Source organism: Oncorhynchus kisutch, linkage group LG13 (genome assembly GCF_002021735.2).
Source record: "Oncorhynchus kisutch isolate 150728-3 linkage group LG13, Okis_V2, whole genome shotgun sequence".
Classification (NCBI taxonomy): domain Eukaryota; kingdom Metazoa; phylum Chordata; class Actinopteri; order Salmoniformes; family Salmonidae; genus Oncorhynchus; species Oncorhynchus kisutch.
In genome coordinates this window covers 4,488,537-4,508,536 of record NC_034186.2, presented here as the reverse complement: position 1 = coordinate 4,508,536, position 20,000 = coordinate 4,488,537, and the positions used below count along the sequence as shown (strand labels likewise).

The 20,000-nt window shown below is 43.7% G+C and overlaps 1 protein-coding gene across 8 annotated transcripts in view; it reads left to right on the top strand.

Moving 5' to 3' along the window:
- The window catches only part of kif1aa (kinesin family member 1Aa), a 177,457-nt gene that overhangs the window by 72,406 nt on the left and 85,051 nt on the right, over window positions 1-20,000 (top strand). For 5 of the 8 annotated variants that reach the window (XM_031838192.1, XM_031838197.1, XM_031838193.1 and 2 more), the window contains exons 13-16: window positions 2,498-2,542; window positions 9,656-9,789; window positions 9,962-10,041; window positions 11,184-11,259. In XM_031838192.1, coding sequence (XP_031694052.1) covers window positions 2,498-2,542; window positions 9,656-9,789; window positions 9,962-10,041; window positions 11,184-11,259 — 335 coding nt within the window. The remainder of the gene's footprint in view (window positions 1-2,497; window positions 2,543-9,655; window positions 9,790-9,961; window positions 10,042-11,183; window positions 11,260-20,000) is intronic. The other 3 variants (XM_031838199.1, XM_031838198.1, XM_031838196.1) reach the window with 1 other exon arrangement.

Sequence of the window (20,000 nt, the reverse complement as noted above, 5' to 3'; positions counted from 1 at the left end):
TCTCTCTCTCTCCTCTTCAGTCTGTGGGTTAAGAGAAGAGTGTGTGGATTGGTCTTATTTTCCTGGCTCAGCTTTTAGACTAGTGAATTTCAAAGGCAACTTAGAGAGAATTCAACTCAGGAAATGTTATACATAGAGCAACCTAAGCTGTCCTTGAAAACAGTTCCTGTGTGATTCTACAACCCTGGTTAGCAGAACAGAACCAGTATGTTAGCAGAACCAGTATGCTAGCAGAACCAGTATGTTAGCAGGACCAGTATGTTAGCAGGACCAGTATGTTAGCAGAACCAGTATGTTATCAGAACCAGTATGTTAGCAGAACCAGTATGTTATCAGAACCAGTATGTTATTAGAACCAGTATGTTATCAGAACCAGTATGTTATTAGAACCAGTATGTTAGCATAACCAGTATGTTATCAGAACCAGTATGTTAGCATAACCAGTATGTTAGCAGAGCCAGTATGTTAGCAGGACCAGTATGTTAGCATAACCAGTATATTATCTGAACCTGTATGTTATCAGAACCAGTATGCTATCAGAACCAGTATGTTAGCAGAACCAGTATGTTAGCAGATCCAGTATGTTAGCAGGACCAGTATGTTAGCAGAACCAGTATGCTATCAGAACCAGTATGTTAGCAGAACCAGTATGTTAGAAGAACCAGTATGTTAGCAGAACCAGTATGTTAGCAGAACCAGTATGTTAGCATAACCAGTATGTTAGCAGGACCAGTATGTTAGCAGGACCAGTATGCTAGAAGAACCAGTATGTTAGCAGAACCAGTATGCTAGCAGAACCAGTATGTTAGAAGAACCATTATGTTAGCATAACCAGTATGTTAGCATAACCAGTATGCTAGAATAACCAGTATGTTAGCATAACCAGTATGTTAGCATAACCAGTATGTTAGCATAACCAGTGTGTTAGCAGAACCAGTGTGTTAGCATAACCAGTATGTTAGAATAACCAGTATGGTAGCATAACCAGTATGTTAGCATAACCAGTATGTTAGCAGAACCAGTGTGTTAGCAGAACCAGTATGTTAGCATAACCAGTATGTTAGCATAACCAGTATGTTAGCATAACCAGTATGTTAACAGGACCAGTATGTTAGCATAACCAGTATGTTAGCATAACCAGTATATTAGCATAACCAGTATGTTAGAGGAACCAGTATGTTAGCAGAAACAGTATGTTAGCATAACCAGTATGTTAGCAGGACCAGTATGTTAGCAGGACCAGTATGTTAGCATAACCAGTATGTTATCAGAACCAGTATGTTATTAGAACCAGTATGTTAGCAGAACCAGTATGTTAGCAGAGCCAGTATATTATCAGAACCTGTATGTTATCAGAACGAGTATGCTATCAGAACCAGTATGTTATCAGAACCAGTATGTTAGCAGAACCAGTATGTTAGCAGAACCAGTATGTTAGCAGGACCAGTATGTTAGCAGAGCCAGTACATTATCAGAACCTGTATGTTATCAGAACCAGTATGCTATCAGAACCAGTATGTTAGCAGAACCAGTATGTTAGCAGAACAAGTATGTTAGCAGAACCAGTATGTTAGCATAACCAGTATGTTAGCAGGACCAGTATGCTAGCAGAACCAGTATGTTAGAAGAACCAGTATGTTAGCATAACCAGTATGTTAGCAGGACCAGTATGCTAGCAGAACCAGTATGTTAGCAGAACCAGTATGTTAGCATAACCAGTATGTTAGCAGAACCAGTATGTTAGCAGGACCAGTATGTTAGCAGGACCAGTATGTTAGCAGAACCAGTGTGCTAGCAGAACCAGTATGTTAGCAGAACCAGTATGTTAGCAGGACCAGTATGTTAGCAGAACCAGTATGTTAGCAGGACCAGTATGTTAGCAGAACCAGTATGTTAGCAGAACCAGTGTGCTAGCAGAACCAGTATGTTAGCAGAACCAGTATGTTAGCAGGACCAGTATGTTAGCAGAACCAGTATGTTAGCAGAACCAGTATGTTAGCAGGACTAGTATGTTAGCAGAACCAGTATGTTAGCAGAACCAGTATGTTAGCAGGACCAGTATGTTAGCAGAACCAGTATGTTAGCAGAACCAGTATGTTAGCAGGACCAGTATGTTAGCAGAACCAGTATGTTAGCAGGACCAGTATGTTAGCAGGACCAGTATGTTAGCAGAACCAGTGTGCTAGCAGAACCAGTATGTTAGCAGAACCAGTATGTTAGCAGAACCAGTATGTTAGCAGAACCAGTATGTTAGCAGGACCAGTATGTTAGCAGGACCAGTATGTTAGCAGGACCAGTATGTTAGCAGAACCAGTATGTTAGCAGGACCAGTATGTTAGCAGGACCAGTATGTTAGCAGGACCAGTATGTTATCAGAACCAGTATGTCGGCACCAGCTGTTCAGCTAACACTGAGTGAATGAGTGAATCCCTCACAGTTTTGTTTTCCTGTATCTCCTCTTGTCTTTCTCTGTGTTCTCTCTCTCTTTCTCTCCTAGCATACAAGGGGCCAGCGCTTGGCACTGACATTGCTGGTTTGAAATGTGTGTTACTGTTTCTCTCTACTGTTTCTCCCTCTCTACTGTTTCTCTCTACTGTTTCTCTCGCTACTGTTCTCTCTCTACTATTTCTCTCTGTTTCTCTCTACTGTTTCTCTATCTACTGTTTCTCTCTCTACTGTTTCTCTCTACTGTTTCTCTCTCTACTGTTTCTCTCTCTACTGTTTCTCTCTCTACTGTTTCTCTCTACTATTTCTCTCTGTTTCTCTCTACTGTTTCTCTCTCTACTATTTCTCTCTGTTTCTCTCTACTGTTTCTCTCTCTACTGTTTCTCTCTCTACTGTTTCTCTACTGTTTCTCTCTCTACTGTTTCTCTCTCTACTGTTTCTCTCTACTGTTTCTCTCTGTTTCTCTCTCTACTGTTTCTCTCTCTACTGTTTCCTCTCTCTACTGTTTCTCTCTCTACTATTTCTCTCTACTGTTTCTCTCTGTTTCTCTCTCTACTGTTTCTCTCTACTGTTTCTCTACTGTTTTCTCTCCACTGTTTCTCTCTCTACTGTTTCCTCTACTGTTTCTCTCTCTACTGTTTCTCTCTACTGTTTCTCTCTCTACTGTTTCTCTCTACTATGTCTCTCTCTACTGTCTCTCTACTGTTTCTCTCTCTACTGTTTCTCTCCTCTACTGTTTGTCTACGGTTTCTCTCTACTGTTTCTCTCTACTGTTTCCCTCTACTGTTTCTCTCCACTGTTTCTTCTCTACTGTTTCTCTCTCTACTATTTCTCTCTACTGTTTCTCTCTACTGTTCTCTCTACTGTTTCTTCTACTGTTCTCTCTACTACTGTTTCTCTCTCTACTGTTCCTCTCTTACTGTTTCTCTCTCTACTGTTTCTCTCTCTACTGTTTCTCTCTACTGTTTCTCTCTCTACTGTTTCTCTATCTACTGTTTGTCTACGGTTTCTCTCTACTGTTTCTCTCTACTGTTTCCTCTCTACTTGTTCTCTCCACTGTTTCTCTCTCTACTGTTTCTCTCCTCTAACTAGTTCTCTCGACTGGGTTTCGCTCTACTGTTTCTCTCTACTGTTTCTCTCTCTACCTGTTTCTCTCTACTGTTCTCTCTCTACTGTTTCCTCTACTGTTTCTCTCTCTACTGTTTCTCTCTCTAACTGTTTCTTCTCTCTACTGTTCTCTCTACTGTTCTCTCTCTACTGTTTCTCTCTACTGTTTCTCTCTCTAACTGTTTCCTCTCTACTGTTTCTCTCTCTACTGTTTCTCTCTACTGTTTCTCTCTCTACTGTTTTCTCCTACTGTTTCTCTCTTACTGTTTTCTCTCTCTCCTATTTCTCTCTACTGTTTCTCTCTACTGTTTCTCTCTACTGTTTCTCTCTCTACTGTTCTCTCCTACTGTTTCTCTCTCTACTGTTTCTCTCTACTGTTCTCCTCTCGTACTGTTTCTCTCTACTGCTTTTTCTCTCTCTACTGTTCTCCTATTGTTTCTCTCTCTAAACTGTTTCTCTCTCTACTGTTCTCTCTCTGTTCTCTACTGTTTCTCTCTACTGTTCTTCTGCTACTGTTTCTCTCTACGTTTCTCTCTCTACTGTTTCTCTCTCTACTGTTTCTCTCTCTAACTGTTCTCCTCTACTGTTTCTCTCTCTACTGTTTCCTCTCTAACTGTTTCTCTCTAACTGTTTCCCTCCTAACTTGTTTCTCTAACTGTTTTCTCTCTACTGTTTCCTCTCTCTACTGTTCCTCTCTCTACTGTTTCTCTGCTACTGTTTCTCTCTCTACTGTTTCTCTCTCTGACTGTTGTCTTTACCGGTTTCTCTCTAACTGTTCTCTCTACGGTTTCTTCCTCTACCATGTTTCTCTCTACTGTTTCCCTCTACTGGTTTCTCTCCACTGTTTCTCTCTCTACTGTTTCTCTCTCTACTGTTTTCTCTCTACTGTTCTCTCTACTGTTTCTCTCTACTGTTTCTCTCTCTACTGTTTTCTCTCTACTGGTTTCTCTCTCTACTGTTTTCTCCTACTGTTTCTCTCTACTGGTTTTCTCTCTCTACTGTTTCTCTCTACTGTTTCTCTCTCTACTGTTTCTCTCTACTGTTTCTCTCTCTACTGTTTCTCTCTACTGTTTCTCTCTACTGTTTCTCTCTCTAACTCGTTTCTCTCTACTGTTTCTCTCTCTACTGTTTCTCTCTCTACTGTTTCTCTCTCTACTATTTCTCTCTACTGTTTCTCTCTACTGTTTCTCTCTCTACTGTTTCTCTCTACTGTTTCTCTCTCTACTGTTTCTCTCTCTACTGTTTCTCTCTACTGTTTCTCTCTACAGTTTCTCTCTCTACTGTTTCTCTCTCTACTGTTTCTCTACGTTTCTCTACTGTTTTCTCTCTACTGTTTCTCTCTACTGTTTCTCTCTACTGTTTCTCTCTCTAACTGTTTCTCTCTACTGTTTTCTCTCTACTGTTTCTCTCTACGTTCTCTCTCTACTGTTTCTCTCTACTGTTTCCCTCATACTGTTTCTCTACTGTTTCTCTCTCTACTGTTTCTCTCTCTACTGTTTCTCTCTACTGTTTCTCTCTCTACTGTTTCTCTCTCTACTGTTTGTCTACGGTTTCTCTCTACTGTTTCTCTCTACTGTTTCTCTCTCTCTACTGTTTCTCTCTACTGTTTCTCTCTTACTGTTTCTCTCTGTTTCTCTCTCTACTGTTTCTCTCTGTTTCTCTCTACTGTTTCTCTCTACTGTTCTCTCTACTGTTTCTCTCTCTACTATTTCTCTCTCTACTGTTTCTCTCTCTACTGTTTCTCTCTCTACTGTTTCTCTCTACTGTTTCTCTCTACTGTTTCTCTCTCTACTGTTTCTCTCTACTATGTCTCTCTCTACTGTTTCTCTCTACTGTTTCTCCCTCTCTACTGTTTCTCTCTACTGTTTCTCTCGCTACTGTTTCTCTCTCTACTATTTCTCTCTGTTTCTCTCTACTGTTTCTCTATCTACTGTTTCTCTCTCTACTGTTTCTCTCTCTACTGTTTCTCTCTACTGTTTCTCTCTCTACTGTTTCTCTCTCTACTGTTTCTCTCTCTACTGTTTCTCTCTACTCTTTCTCTCTCTACTGTTTCCCTCTACTGTTTCTATCTCTACTGTTTCTCTCTCTACTGTTTCTCTCTCTACTGTTTCTCTCTCTACTGTTTCTCTCTCTACTGTTTCTCTCTACTGTTTCTCTCTACTATGTCTCTCTCTACTGTTTCTCTCTACTGTTTCTCTCTCTACTGTTTCTCTACTGTTTCTCTCTACTGTTTCTCTCTACTGTTTCTCTCTCTACTGTTTCCCTCTACTGTTTCTCTACTGTTTCTCTCTCTACTGTTTCTCTCTACTGTTTCTCTCTACTGTTTCTCTCTACTGTTTCTCTCTCTACTGTTTCTCTCTACTGTTTCTCTCTCTACTATTTCTCTCTACTGTTTCTCTCTCTACTGTTTCTCTCTACTGTTTCTCTCTACTGTTTCTCTCTGTTTCTCTCTCTACTGTTTCTCTCTGTTTCTCTCTACTGTTTCTCTCTCTACTGTTTCTCTCTACTATGTCTCTCTCTACTGTTTCTCTCTCTACTGTTTCTCTCTCTACTGTTTCTCTCTACTGTTTCTCTCTCTACTGTTTCTCTCTACTGTTTCTCTCTCTACTGTTTCTCTCTACTATGTCTCTCTCTACTGTTTCTCTCTACTGTTTCTCTCTCTACTGTTTCTCTCTACTGTTTCTCTCTCTACTGTTTCTCTCTACTGTTTCTCTCTCTACTGTTTCTCTCTACTGTTTCTCTCTCTACTGTTTCTCTCTACTGTTCTCTCTACTATGTCTCTCTCTACTGTTTCTCTCTACTGTTTCTCTCTCTACTATTTCTCTCTGTTTCTCTCTACTGTTTCTCTATCTACTGTTTCTCTCTCTACTGTTTCTCTCTACTGTTTCTCTCTACTGTTTCTCTCTACTGTTTCTCTCTACTGTTTCTCTCTACTGTTTCTCTCTCTACTGTTTCTCTCTACTGTTTCTCTCTACTGTTTCTCTCTACTGTTTCTCTCTACTGTTTCTCTCTCTACTGTTTCTCTCTACTGTTTCTCTCTACTGTTTCTCTCTCTACTGTTTCTCTCTACTGTTTCTCTCTCTACTGTTTCTCTCTTCTGTTTCTCTCTACTACGTCTCTCTCTACTGTTTCTCTCTACTGTTTCTCTCTCTACTGTTTATCTCTACTCCAAATGTAGGGTTGTAGGAGTGTTGTGTGCCATCTTGGCTAAACAGAAAGTATACGGACTGGTGTTTTTCTTTGAATTGGTTGCTGTGTTGCTATAGCAGCACCTACCTGCCTACTGTGTTCCTCCGTGTTGCTATAGCAGCACCTACCTGCCTACTGTGCTCCTCTGTGTTGCTATAGCAGCACCTACCTGCCTACTGTGCTCCTCCGTGTTGCTATAGCAGCACCTACCTGCCTACTGTGCTCCTCTGTGTTGCTATAGCAGCACCTACCTGCCTACTGTGTTCATCTGTGTTGCTATAGCAACACCTGCCTGCTTACTGTGTTCCTCTGTGTTGCTATAGCAGCACCTGCCTGCCTACTGTGCTCCTCTGTGTTGCTATAGCAACACCTACCTGCCTACTGTGTTCCTCTGTGTTGCTATAGCAACACCTGCCTGACTTCTGTGTTCCTCTGTGTTGCTATAGCAGCACCTACCTGCCTACTGTGTTCATCTGTGTTGCTATAGCAACACCTGCCTGCTTACTGTGTTCCTCTGTGTTGCTGTAGCAGAACCAACTGCAATGCTGAGAGTCATTGTTCCATACAAGGTTGCAGAGACCTTTCAGCACATTATTCCCAAATTAACCATGTCAAAATGACATTTTAGTATATTGTGTTCACATAGTGAACCGTGACAAAACACTGGCTAACTTAATATAACTAGATATCATTTGATAGAGAATGTGAAGCTCTTGTAAAATCTGCGAGATTGGAAAATCAACAACATTTTAGGGTGATCAGTAATCCGTTAGTACAGTCATGAATCTCAACCTCTCTTACAGCACAGTCAGTCCCTGTTCTATCTGCTTCTCAACGGAAGACCTTCCGCTTGGTACTCTGCAGTAGAAAAGGATTTCCTGTTACAGTAATAGGTTTGGGAGGAATGATTTTTACAGTAATAGTGTTTGGTAAGGATGGTTTTTACAGTAATAGGTTTGGTAAGGATGGTTTTTACAGTAATAGGTTTGGTAAGGATGGTTTTTACAGTAATAGGTTTGGTAAGGATGGTTTTTACAGTAATAGGGTTTGGTAAGGATGGTTTTTACAGTAATAGGGTTTGGTAAGGATGGGTTTTACAGTAATAGGGTTTGGTAAGAATGGTTTTTACAGTATTAGGTTTGGTAAGGATGGTTTTTACAGTAATATGTTTGGTAAGGATCGTTTTTACAGGAATAGGTTTGGTAAGGATGGTTTTTACAGGAATAGGTTTAGTAAGGATGGTTTTTTACAGGAATAGGTTTGGTAAGGATGGTTTTTACAGGAATAGGTTTGGTAAGGATGGTTTTTACAGTAATAGGTTTGGTAAGGATGGTTTTTACAGTAATAGGGTTTGGTAAGGATGGTTTTTACAGTAATAGGGTTTGGTAAGGATGGTTTTTACAGTAATAGGGTTTGGTAAGAATGGTTTTTACAGTATTAGGTTTGGTAAGGATGGTTTTTACAGTAATATGTTTGGTAAGGATCGTTTTTACAGGAATAGGTTTGGTAAGGATGGTTTTTACAGGAATAGGTTTAGGTAAGGATGGTTTTTACAGTAATAGGGTTTGGTAAGAATGGTTTTTACAGTATTAGGTTTGGTAAGGATGGTTTTTACAGTAATATGTTTGGTAAGGATCGTTTTTACAGGAATAGGTTTGGTAAGGATGGTTTTTACAGGAATAGGTTTAGTAAGGATGGTTTTTACAGGAATAGGTTTGGTAAGGATGGTTTTTACAGGAATAGGTTTAGGTAAGGATGGTTTTTAAAATAATAGGTTTGGTAAGGATGGTTTTTACAGGAATAGATTTGGTAAGGATGGTTTTTACAGGAATAGGGTTTGGTAAGAATTGTTTTTACAGTAATAGGTTTAGGTAAGGATGTTTTTTACAGGAATAGGTTTGGTAAGGATGGTTTTTACAGGAATAGGTTTGGTAAGGATGGTTTTTACAGGAATAGGGTTTGGTAAGAATGGTTTTTACAGTAATAGGTTTAGGTAAGGATGGTTTTCACAGTAATATGTTTTGGTAAGGATGGTTTTTAGAGTACCTGGTGAAGCAGTTAGTGAATCTCATTAGCTTTTAGATGACATTTGATATCCATAGTATGGTCTGGCTAGTGGCTAGTGGCTAGTGGCTAGTGGCTAGTGGCTAGTGGCTAGTGGCTAGAGGCTAGTGGCTAGTGGCTAGTGCTCTGTAAGGAAGGAAACCACAGCCCCCGTCAATACAATACAGTCCAGTCTTTTGTGTGTTCTTAGTGTGGTGTTTCATCGTTATATTTATATTCAAACATGCTTTTGGCCTTGAGATGGAGAGCTTGGTGTAGAGTCAATAGATTGAATAGTGCTTTTGACTGACAATACATGTAGTGTTGTATGCAGTAGGGCACTAACCTCATTCAGGAAGATAGGTGACAGTGTTGAATTGAGGATTCTGATAGGTCTCACTGACTGCTAATGCTTTGCTTGAAGCTCGATGGCATATTGAGCATCTGGCTTGATGTTAGATCTTATTATTTTAGCTTAGCCCCTCCAGTCGCTCTGTATGCCCATACTGCCATATATTTTGCGTTCTTCTTCTTCATTTTTGCGTGGCTTTCTGCATGCAGGGCTGCTTCTGTCTTCTCTTTCTGGTGTCCTTCTTACTCTCAGTTAATGTTTCACTTTGTGTTTCAGATTCATTTCAAGCTACTTCTTCTGTCCTCTGTCCTCTGTTATCTGCCTTCTGTCTTCTGTCCTCTTTTCTTTTTCTATATTCTTTCCGCTTCTCTCCATCTTTCTTACCTCCCTGTCCCTGCTCTATCCCCACTTCCTGTCCTGCCCCCCTGTTTCCTGTGCCCCGCCTGACAGACCTATCCAATTTTAAGAATAATAACAATTATCGCTAATCTGTCAATCAAAATTATGATCTCTCCACAGTGACCAATGCCATGACGGGGATGAGCCCCTCCCCCTCTTTGTCCGCCCTGTCCAGTCGAGCCGGATCCATCGCCAGCCTCCACGACCGCATCATGATCAGCCCTGGCAGCGAGCAGGCCATCGAGAGACTCAAGGTGAACTGAACAGTGATTAGTTGATTAATTGATTGATTAATTGACTGATTCATTGATTCATTGATTACAGTCAGACATAATACCCCTCGCCCCACATATTGAACATAGACTCTGGAGGGGGTGGGGGGGGTTGACACACCCTCAGATATGAATGATTTTGTGATTTCATCAGGAAACAGAGAAAATCATCGCAGAGCTCAATGAGACCTGGGAGGAGAAACTGCGCAGAACAGAAGCCATCAGAATGGAAAGGTGAGTTCTTTCAGCTTCTACATCTCTACTTACAGTATAGACATGCCTGCAGATAGTAAAGAAAGACACCTACAGTATCCGGCTCCAAGGACCAGGAAGATTAGTTGACCGTTGAAAGGCCCCAACAGTATCTGGCTCCAAGGACCATGAAGGTTAGGAGACAGTTGAAAGGCCCCTACAGTATCTGGCTCCAAGGACCAGGAAGATTAGGAAACCGTTGAAAGGCCCCTACAGTAATCTGGATCCAAGGACCATGAAGGTTAGGAGACCATTGAAAGGACCCTACAGTATCCGGCTCCAAGGAGCATGAAGATTAGGAGACCGTTGAAAGGCCCCTACAGTAATCTGGATCCAAGGACCATGAAGGTTAGGAGACCATTGAAAGGCCCCTACAGTAATCTGGCTCCAAGGACCATGAAGATTAGGAGACAGTTGAAAGGCCCCTACAGTATCTGGCTCCAAGGACCAGGAAGATTAGGAGACCGTTGAAAGGCCCCTACAGTAATCTGGATCCAAGGACCATGAAGGTTAGGAGACCATTGAAAGGCCCCTACAGTAATCTGGCTCAAAGGACCATGAAGATTAGGAGACAGTTGAAAGGCCCCTACAGTAATCTGGATCCAAGGACCATGAAGATTAGGAGACAGTTGAAAGGCCCCTACAGTAATCTGGATCCAAGGACCATGAAGGTTAGGAGACCATTGAAAGGCCCCTACAGTAATCTGGCTCCAAGGACCATGAAGGTTAGGAGACAGTTGAAAGGCCCCTACAGTATCTGGCTCCAAGGACCATGAAGGTTAGGAGACAGTTGAAAGGCCCCTACAGTATCTGGCTCCAAGGACCATGAAGATTAGGAGACCGTTGAAAGGCCCCTAGAGTATCTGGCTCCAAGGACCATGAAGGTTAGGAGACAGTTGAAAGGCCCCTACAGTATCCGGCTCCAATGACCATGAAGGTTAGGAGACAGTTGAAAGGCCCCTACAGTATCTGGCTCCAAGGACCATGACGGTTAGAAGACAGTTGAAAGGCCCCTACAGTATCTGGCTCCAAGGACCATGAAGATTAGGAGACCGTTGAAAGGCCCCTACAGTATCAGAAGCGATACATTGGATGACATCACAACTCTCTGTTCTCTTCCACAGAGAGGCCCTGCTGGCTGAGATGGGTGTGGCCATGAGGGAAGATGGAGGAACTGTGGGAGTTTTCTCCCCCAAGAAGGTAAGACAGAATTATTGTTTTTTTACCTTTATTTAACCAGGCAAGTCAGTTAAGAACAAATTCTTATTTTCAATGACGGCCTGGGAACAATGGGTTAACTGCCTGTTCAGGGGTAGAACGACAGAGTTGTACCTTGTCAGCTCGGGGGTTTGAACTTGCAAACTTCCGGTTGCTAGTCCAGCGCTCTAACCACTAGGCTGCCCTGCCGCCCCGTGTCACATGTCTTCAACATTAATAGTATGTGGATGAGGGTGAGCAGGAGAACAAGCAATGTTTTATTTGATGCTTTCTATCAGGTATCAAGGGTTAGACCCAGAAGCAGACCGTGTCGAAGTAACAATGTTTATTACAGCAACAGGGGCAAAGGTACAGGACGGCAGGCAGAGTGGTCAGGTGGGCGGGTACAGGGTTAGGACAATCAAGTGTCAAAAACCATGAGCTTGAGAAAAGAGAGACTGGGGGAAAAACTTGAGCTGACACAATAAAACGCTGGTTGACTTGACAAACAAGACAAACTGGCAACAGACAAACAGAGAACACAGGTATAAATACACAGGGGATAATGGGGATGATGGGCAACACCTGGAGGGGGGTGGAGACAATCACAAAGACAGGTGAAACAGATCAAGGTATGACACATTCATGTTGATTTACTTCCAAGCCCTCGACATCACAGCAGAGCAGAAAGCCTGAGGCTGTGTTCATAGACACAGTGTTTTCACCCAATGAGGTTGGTCCCTCTGCAGTGTCTCCTACACACTCCTCTCCTCTCTGGAGTCTCCTACACACTCCTCTCCTATCTGGAGTCTCCTACACACTCCTCTCCTCTCTGGAGTCTCCTACACACTCCTCTTCTCTCTGGAGTCTCCTACACACTCCTCTCCTCTCTGGAGACTCCTACACACTCCTCTCCCCTCTGGAGTCTCCTACACACTCCTCTCTGGAGTCTCCTACACACCCCTCTGGAGTCTCCTACACACTCCTCTGGAGTCTCCTACACACTCCTCCCCTCTCTGGAGTCTCCTAGATACTCCTCTCCTCTCTGGAGTCTCCTAGATACTCCTCTCTTCTCTGGAGTCTCCTACACACTCCTCTCCTCTCTGGAGTCTCCTACACACCCATCTGAAGTCTCCTACACACTCCTCTGGAGTCTCCTAGATACTCCTCTCTTCTCTGGTGTCTCCTACACACTCCTCTGGAGTCTCCTACACACTCCTCTCCCCTCTGGTGTCTCCTACACACTCCTCTCCCCTCTGGTGTCTCCTACACACTCCTCTGGGGTCTCCTAGATACTCCTCTCCTCTCTGGAGTCTCCTACACACTCCTCTCCCCTCTGGAGTCTCCTACACACTCCTCCCCTCTCTGGAGTCTCCTACACACTCCTCTGGAGTCTCCGATACACTCCTCTCCTCTCTGAAGTCTCCTACACACTCCTCTTCTCTCTGGATTCTCCTACACACTCCTCTCCTCTCTGGAGTCTCCTACACACTCCTCTGGAGTCTCCTACACACTCCTCTCCTCTCTGGAGTCTCCTACACACTCGTCTCCCCTCGGGAGTCTCCTACACACTCCTCTGGAGTCTCCTACACACTCCTCTCCTCTCTGGAGTCTCCTACACACTCCTCTCCTCTCTGGAGTCTCCTACACACTCGTCTCCCCTCTGGAGTCTCCTACACACACTCCTCTAGAGTCTCCTAGATACTCCTCTCCTCTCTGGTGTCTCCTACACACTCTTCTCCTCTCTGGAGTCTCCTACACACTCTCTGTCTCTGAGTGCCTCAGTAGACTGTAACCTTTACAGATTATTCTGCTTCAGCTCTCCTCTTTCTCAAAGAGAGCATCTATCAACACAGAGCATTTGTCAGCTCATATTAAAATGTTGGAAATGTGCATAATGTATGTGCCTTGAGAAAGTATTCAAACTTGACTAACACCAAACTTTACAGTGTTTAAAAGCCTGAATTAAAAATGGATTAAATAAATGTTTTTCTAGCAATAATAATGAAAAAAAAGTGAATTCGTGTCTTAAGATATGTTTGCTAACTTATTGAAAATTAAAATCATAAATATCTCATTTACATAGGAATTCACATCCCTGTGTCATGTTAGGCAGTGATTACAGCTTTGAGTCGTTCTGGGTCTTTAAGAGCATTACACACCTGGATTGTACAATCAAATCAAATCAAATTGTATTTTTCACATGCGCCAAATACAACAGGTGTTGTAGAGGAGAGGAGTGTGTAGGAGACTCCAGAGGAGTGTGTAGGAGACTCCAGAGAGAAGAGGAGTGTGTAGGAGACTCCAGAGGAGTGTGTAGGAGACTCCAGAGGAGTGTGTAGGAGAGTCCAGAGAGGTGTGTGTAGGAGACTCCAGAGGAGTGTGTAGGAGACTCCAGAGAGGAGTGTGTAGGAGACTCAGAGAGAATAGGAGTGTGTAGGAGACTCCAGAGAGAAGAGGAGTGTGTAGGAGACTCCAGAGAGGAGAGGAGTGTGTAGGAGACTCCAGAGAGAATGGGAGTGTGTAGGAGACTCCAGAGGAGTGTGTAGGAGACTCCAGAGGAGTGTGTAGGAGACTCCAGAGAGGAGAGGAGAGGAGTGTGTAGGAGACTCCAGAGGAGTGTGTAGGAGACTCCAGAGAGGAGAGGAGCGGAGTGTGTAGGAGACTCCAGAGGAGTGTGTAGGAGACTCCAGAGAGGAGAGGAGAGGAGTGTGTAGGAGACTCCAGAGGAGTGTGTAGGAGACTCCAGAGAGGAGAGGAGCGGAGTGTGTAGGAGACTCCAGAGGAGTGTGTAGGAGACTCCAGAGAGGAGAGGAGTGTGTAGGAGACTCCAGAGAGGAGAGGAGTGTGTAGGAGACTCCAGAGAGGAGAGGAGCGGAGTGTGTAGGAGACTCCAGAGGAGTGTGTAGGAGACTCCAGAGGAGTGTGTAGGAGACTCCAGAGAGGAGAGGAGTGTGTAGGAGACTCCAGAGGAGTGTGTAGGAGACTCCAGAGAGGAGAGGAGTGTGTAGGAGACTCCAGAGGAGTGTGTAGGAGACTCCAGAGAGGAGAGGAGTGTGTAGGAGACTCCAGAGAGGAGAGGAGTGTGTAGGAGACTCCAGAGAGGAGAGGAGTGTGTAGGAGACTCCAGAGAGGAGAGGAGAGGAGTGTGTAGGAGACTCCAGAGAGGAGAGGAGTGTGTAGGAGACTCCAGAGAGGAGAGGAGTGTGTAGGAGACTCCAGAGAGGAGAGGAGTGTGTAGGAGACTCCAGAGAGGAGAGGAGTGTGTAGGAGACTCCAGAGGAGTGTGTAGGAGACTCCAGAGAGGAGAGGAGTGTGTAGGAGACTCCAGAGAGGAGAGGAGTGTGTAGGAGACTCCAGAGGAGTGTGTAGGAGACACCAGAGAGGAGAGGAGTGTGTAGGAGACTCCAGAGAGGAGAGGAGTGTGTAGGAGACTCCAGAGGAGTGTGTAGGAGACTCCAGAGAGGAGAGGAGTGTGTAGGAGACTCCAGAGAGGAGAGGAGTGTGTAGGAGAATCCAGAGAGGAGAGGAGTGTGTAGGAGACTCCAGAGAGGAGAGGAGTGTGTAGGAGACTCCAGAGAGGAGAGGAGTGTGTAGGAGACTCCAGAGAGGAGAGGAGTGTGTAGGAGACTCCAGAGAGGAGAGGAGTGTGTAGGAGACTCCAGAGAGGAGAGGAGTGTGTAGGAGACTCCAGAGAGGAGAGGAGTGTGTAGGAGACTCCAGAGAGGAGAGGAGTGTGTAGGAGACTCCAGAGAGGAGAGGAGTGTGTAGGAGACTCCAGAGAGGAGAGGAGTGTGTAGGAGACTCCAGAGAGGAGAGGAGTGTGTAGGAGACTCCAGAGAGGAGAGGAGTGTGTAGGAGACTCCAGAGAGGAGAGGAGTGTGTAGGAGACTCCAGAGGAGTGTGTAGGAGACTCCAGAGAGGAGAGGAGTGTGTAGGAGACTCCAGAGAGGAGAGGAGTGTGTAGGAGACTCCAGAGGAGTGTGTAGGAGACTCCAGAGAGGAGAGGAGTGTGTAGGAGACTCCAGAGGGGAGAGGAGTGTGTAGGAGACTCCAGAGGAGTGTGTAGGAGACTCCAGAGAGGAGAGGAGTGTGTAGGAGACTCCAGAGAGGAGAGGAGTGTGTAGGAGACTCCAGAGGAGTGTGTAGGAGACTCCAGAGAGGAGAGGAGTGTGTAGGAGACTCCAGAGAGGAGAGGAGTGTGTAGGAGACTCCAGAGAGGAGAGGAGTGTGTAGGAGACTCCAGAGAGGAGAGGAGTGTGTAGGAGACTCCTTACCGTGAAATGTTTACTTACAAGTCCTTAACCAACAATACAGTTCAAGAAATAGATTTAAGAAAATAAACTACAGTAAAATATTTAATCAAAAGTAACACAATAAAATAACAATAACGTGGCTATATACAAGGGGTACCAGTACCGAGTCAATCTGCAGGGGTACCGGTACCGAGTCAGTGTGGAGGCTATATACAAGGGGTACCAGTACCGAGTCAATCTGCAGGGGTACCGGTACCGAGTCAGTGTGGAGGCTATATACAAGGGGTACCAGTACCGAGTCAATCTGCAGGGGTACCGGTACCGAGTCAGTGTGGAGGCTATATACAAGGGGTACCAGTACCGAGTCAATCTGCAGGGGTACCGGTACCGAGTCAGTGTGGAGGCTATATACAGGGGGTACCAGTACCGAGTCAATCTGCAGGGGTACAGGTTAGTCGAGGTAATGTCACGCCCTGACCTTAGTTATCTTTGTTTTCTTTATATTTAGGTTAGGTCAGGGTGTAAGTAGGGTGGGTATGCTAGTTTTTCTATTGTCTAGGGTTTTTGTATATCTAGGGGTTTTGTAGGTCTAGGTCGTATGTATGTCTATGGTGGCCTGATATGGTTCCCAATCAGAGGCAACTGTTTATCATTGTAATTTGTGAAGTGACTATGCATAGATAATAAACAGCGTGTAGCAGCAGTGTAAAAACAAAGGGGGAGGGTGGGCGGTTTAAGTCAAAACTGTAACTAGGCCACTCAGGAACATTCACCATTCAAAGCAACTCCTTATATTTGGCCTTGTGTTTTAGGTTATTGTCCTGCTGAAAGGTGAATTTGTCTCCCAGTGTCTGGTGGAAAGCAGACTGAACTAGGTTTTCCTCTTGGATTTTGCGTGTGCTTGGCTCTTTTCCATCTCTTTTTTTTATACAGAGAAACTCTGTAGTCCTTGCCAATGACAAGCATACCCATAACATGATGCAACCACCACCATGCTTGAAAATATGAAGAGTGATACTCAGTGATGTGTTGTGTTGGATTTGCCCCAAACATAATGCTTTGTATTCAGAACATGAAGTTCATTTCTTTGCCAATTGCTTTTGCAGTTTTACTTCAGTGCCTTGTTGCAAACAGGATGCATGTTTTGAAAAAAACAACAGCTCTGTACAGGCTTCTTTATTGTTTTCACAGCCATTATTAAACTCGAACTTCTTTAAAGTCAACATTGGCCTCATGGTGAAATCCCTGAGCGGTTTCCTTCCTCTCTGGCAACTGAGTTAGGAAGGACACCTGTATCTTTGTAGTGACTGGGTGTATTAATACACCATCCAGAATGTAATTAATAACTGCACCATGCTCAAAGGGATATTCAATGTCTGCTTTTTGTATTTTTACCCATCGACCAATAGGTGCCCTTCTTTACAAGGCATTAGAAAACCTTCCTGGTCTTTGCGGTTGAATCTGTGTTTGAAATTCACTGCTAGACGGAGTGACAAAATCCCCATAAATCTCCATCAGTTTAAGCTAGAGATATCTGCATTGGATGTGACTTAATCCACCACATCCGCCGATATACCAACCTCCGCATCTGCGTTGAAAACTGTCAGAGCTTGGTGTTTGTCAGACCATGAAACATCGGTCTTCTCAGAAAAACTTCTCTGGAAAAATGAGACTCTCACAAACACGATGGTGTTCTCCGTTTTGCTCTACGGTCCCCACAAGCATATTGGAAGTATCGGTACAGCCAATCTGCCAACTTCTGTCTGTAGTGTCCCAACAGATTGTGCTACACACTATCACTAAAGATGAGATTCTCACAAACACATGTCAGTTGTTTTGCTCTACGACTGCCCACAGGCCTCACAAGACTCGCCTGAAGATACCAGTCAAAAACATTAATGGAAGTAAAGTGGATTCAGAATCTATTCAGACCCCTTGACTTTTTCCACATTTTGTTCTTTTACAGCCTTATTCTAAAATGGATTCAAATGTTTTTTTTCCCTCATCACAATTGGCCCAGCATCGTCCGGGTTTGGCCGGTGTAGGCCCACATTGTAAATAAGAATTTGTTCTTAACTGACTTGCCTAGTTAAAAAAAAAAAAAAAAAGATTTATACACAAAACCCCATAATGACAAAGCAAAAACACTTAAATGCTTTTATCACAATGACATAAGGATTCAGACCCTTTATTCAGGGTGAGACCCAGATGCAGACACGGGAGCGAGATGGTTTGAGTCTCTGATATTTATTATAATCCAAGGGGCAGGCAAGAAAATAGTTGTGGCAAAATATCATAAACTAGGTCAGAGTCCAGGAGGTTTCAAAATTTTTTTACGAGGCAAGTCAGTTAAGAACAAATTCTTATTTTCAATGATGGCCTAGGAACAGTGGGTTAACTGCCTGTTCAGGGACAGAACGACAGATTTGTACCTTGTCAGCTCGTGGATTTGAACTTGCAACCTTTCAGTTACTAGTCCAACGCTCTAACCACTAGGCTACCCTGGTACAGTGGCAGGCAGGTTTGAGGTCAGGGCAGGCAGTATGGTCAGGCAGACTCGAGGTCAGGGCAGGCAATATGGTAAGGCAGGCGGGTTCAGAGTCAGGGCAGGCAAGGGTCAAAACCGGGAGGACTAGCAAAAGAGAGAAAAGGAAAAACCAGGAAAACATGCTGGTTGACTTGACAAAACAAGATGAACTAGCAACAGACAAACAGGGATCACAGGAATAGGTACCCAGGGGATAATGGAGAAAACAGGTGACACCTGGAGATGGGTGGAGACAATCACAAAGACAGGTGAAACAGATCAGGGCGTGACAGTTGAAGCACCGATTACCGCCTTGAGTCTTCTTGGGTATGACGCTACAAGATTGGCACACCTGTATTTGGGGAGTTTCTCCCAATTTTCTCTGCAGATCCTATCAAACTCTGTCAGGTTGGATGGGGAGCGACACTGCACGGCTACTTTCAGGTCTCTCCAGAGATGTTCGATCGGGTTCAAGTCTGGGCTCTGGCTGGGCCACTCAAGGATACTCAGAGACTTGTCTCAAAGCCACTCCTGCATTGTCTCGTCTGTGTGCTTAGGGTCGTTGTTTGTTGGAAGGTGAACTTTCACCCTAGTCTGAGGTCCTGAGTGCTCTGGAGCAGGTTTTCACCGAGGATCTCTGAGTACTTTGCTCCGTTCATCTTTCCCTCGATCCAGACTAGTCTCCCAGTCCCTGCCGATGAAATTCCTGGAAATTCCCGGAGCTAAAAAATGTCCCTGTTCTTCCATGGTCAGCATACTCACCAGACATGTCACCTAACAGCATTTTAGTGGCTTCCTTTCGTCTTTACCATAGTCACTGCCCAAGCCTGAAGTGGGGTTGTTTGGTAGGCATACAGTCCACACTCAAGGTTTCCAAACGGCCAAACATTCAATGACATCCAGGGATATGGTGCAACAAAAATGTTTATTTTTCTTATATCTAACAAAACAATGATTCTCCAATCAACTTAAAGCATAGAATACTTAATATTATGACCTGTCTGTATGTCTGTATGCGTACCAAACAACCCCGCTTCAGGCTTGGGCAGTGGCTATGGTAAAGACGAAAGGAAGCCACTACATTCAAGTCAAAAAACTATACCACTCCCGCATCTAGCAAGGACTCCCTCTCCCGAAGGCCCAACTTCCTACCTTTATCCTAACACACTTACCACAATACAATGAATGGGCAAGGGGGGGGGGGGGGGGGGCAAAAACTGAGTTACACTAACAACAAATGAATATATCTCAATCAGGAAAATATACATCATAAAGGTAACTAATATTTCATATACATTCATATTTAATATATTTACACAAATATACATGGAGCTCCATATGTTCGGTCTTTCATACAAATATGTCCAAATCAGCTCTAACAAGCATGTTCCAGTTCCTGTCAATGTCCAGCAACTTTGCGCAGCCATTGAATCAGGCCACAATAAACCGCCTTATCAACTCTATGCGAAGGAGATGTATTTGCGCTACGTGAGACAAATGCTGTTTACACCAAATACTGACTGGTTTTCTGATCCACACTTAAGGTTTTTGTGACAAACTGATGCATATCTGTATTCCCAGTCATGTGAAATCCATAGATCAGGGCCTAATGAATTTATTTCTATTGACTGATTTCCTTATATGAACTGTAGTTCAGCAAAATCTTTGAAATTGTTGCATGTTGAGTTCAGTGATACATTAGTCTCTGTAGCCCTATTTGGAACCTGACTGCTATGTACAGATTTACAGCGGCGGAGGAGATCAACCAACTGTTTCCTTTTTAATGGTCTCCTTATGTAAATAGGACTTTGATTAATTTAGTCTTCCCCTTTTTTAAATCTACTACATTATTCATAGTAAACAAAGCCCTACTTACTGTGCTATCAAACAGCAGAGAGATGCGAGCTCAGAAAAGCAAACACATTATGTATGTGTTTGCTATATTTAGTCATATTTATAGC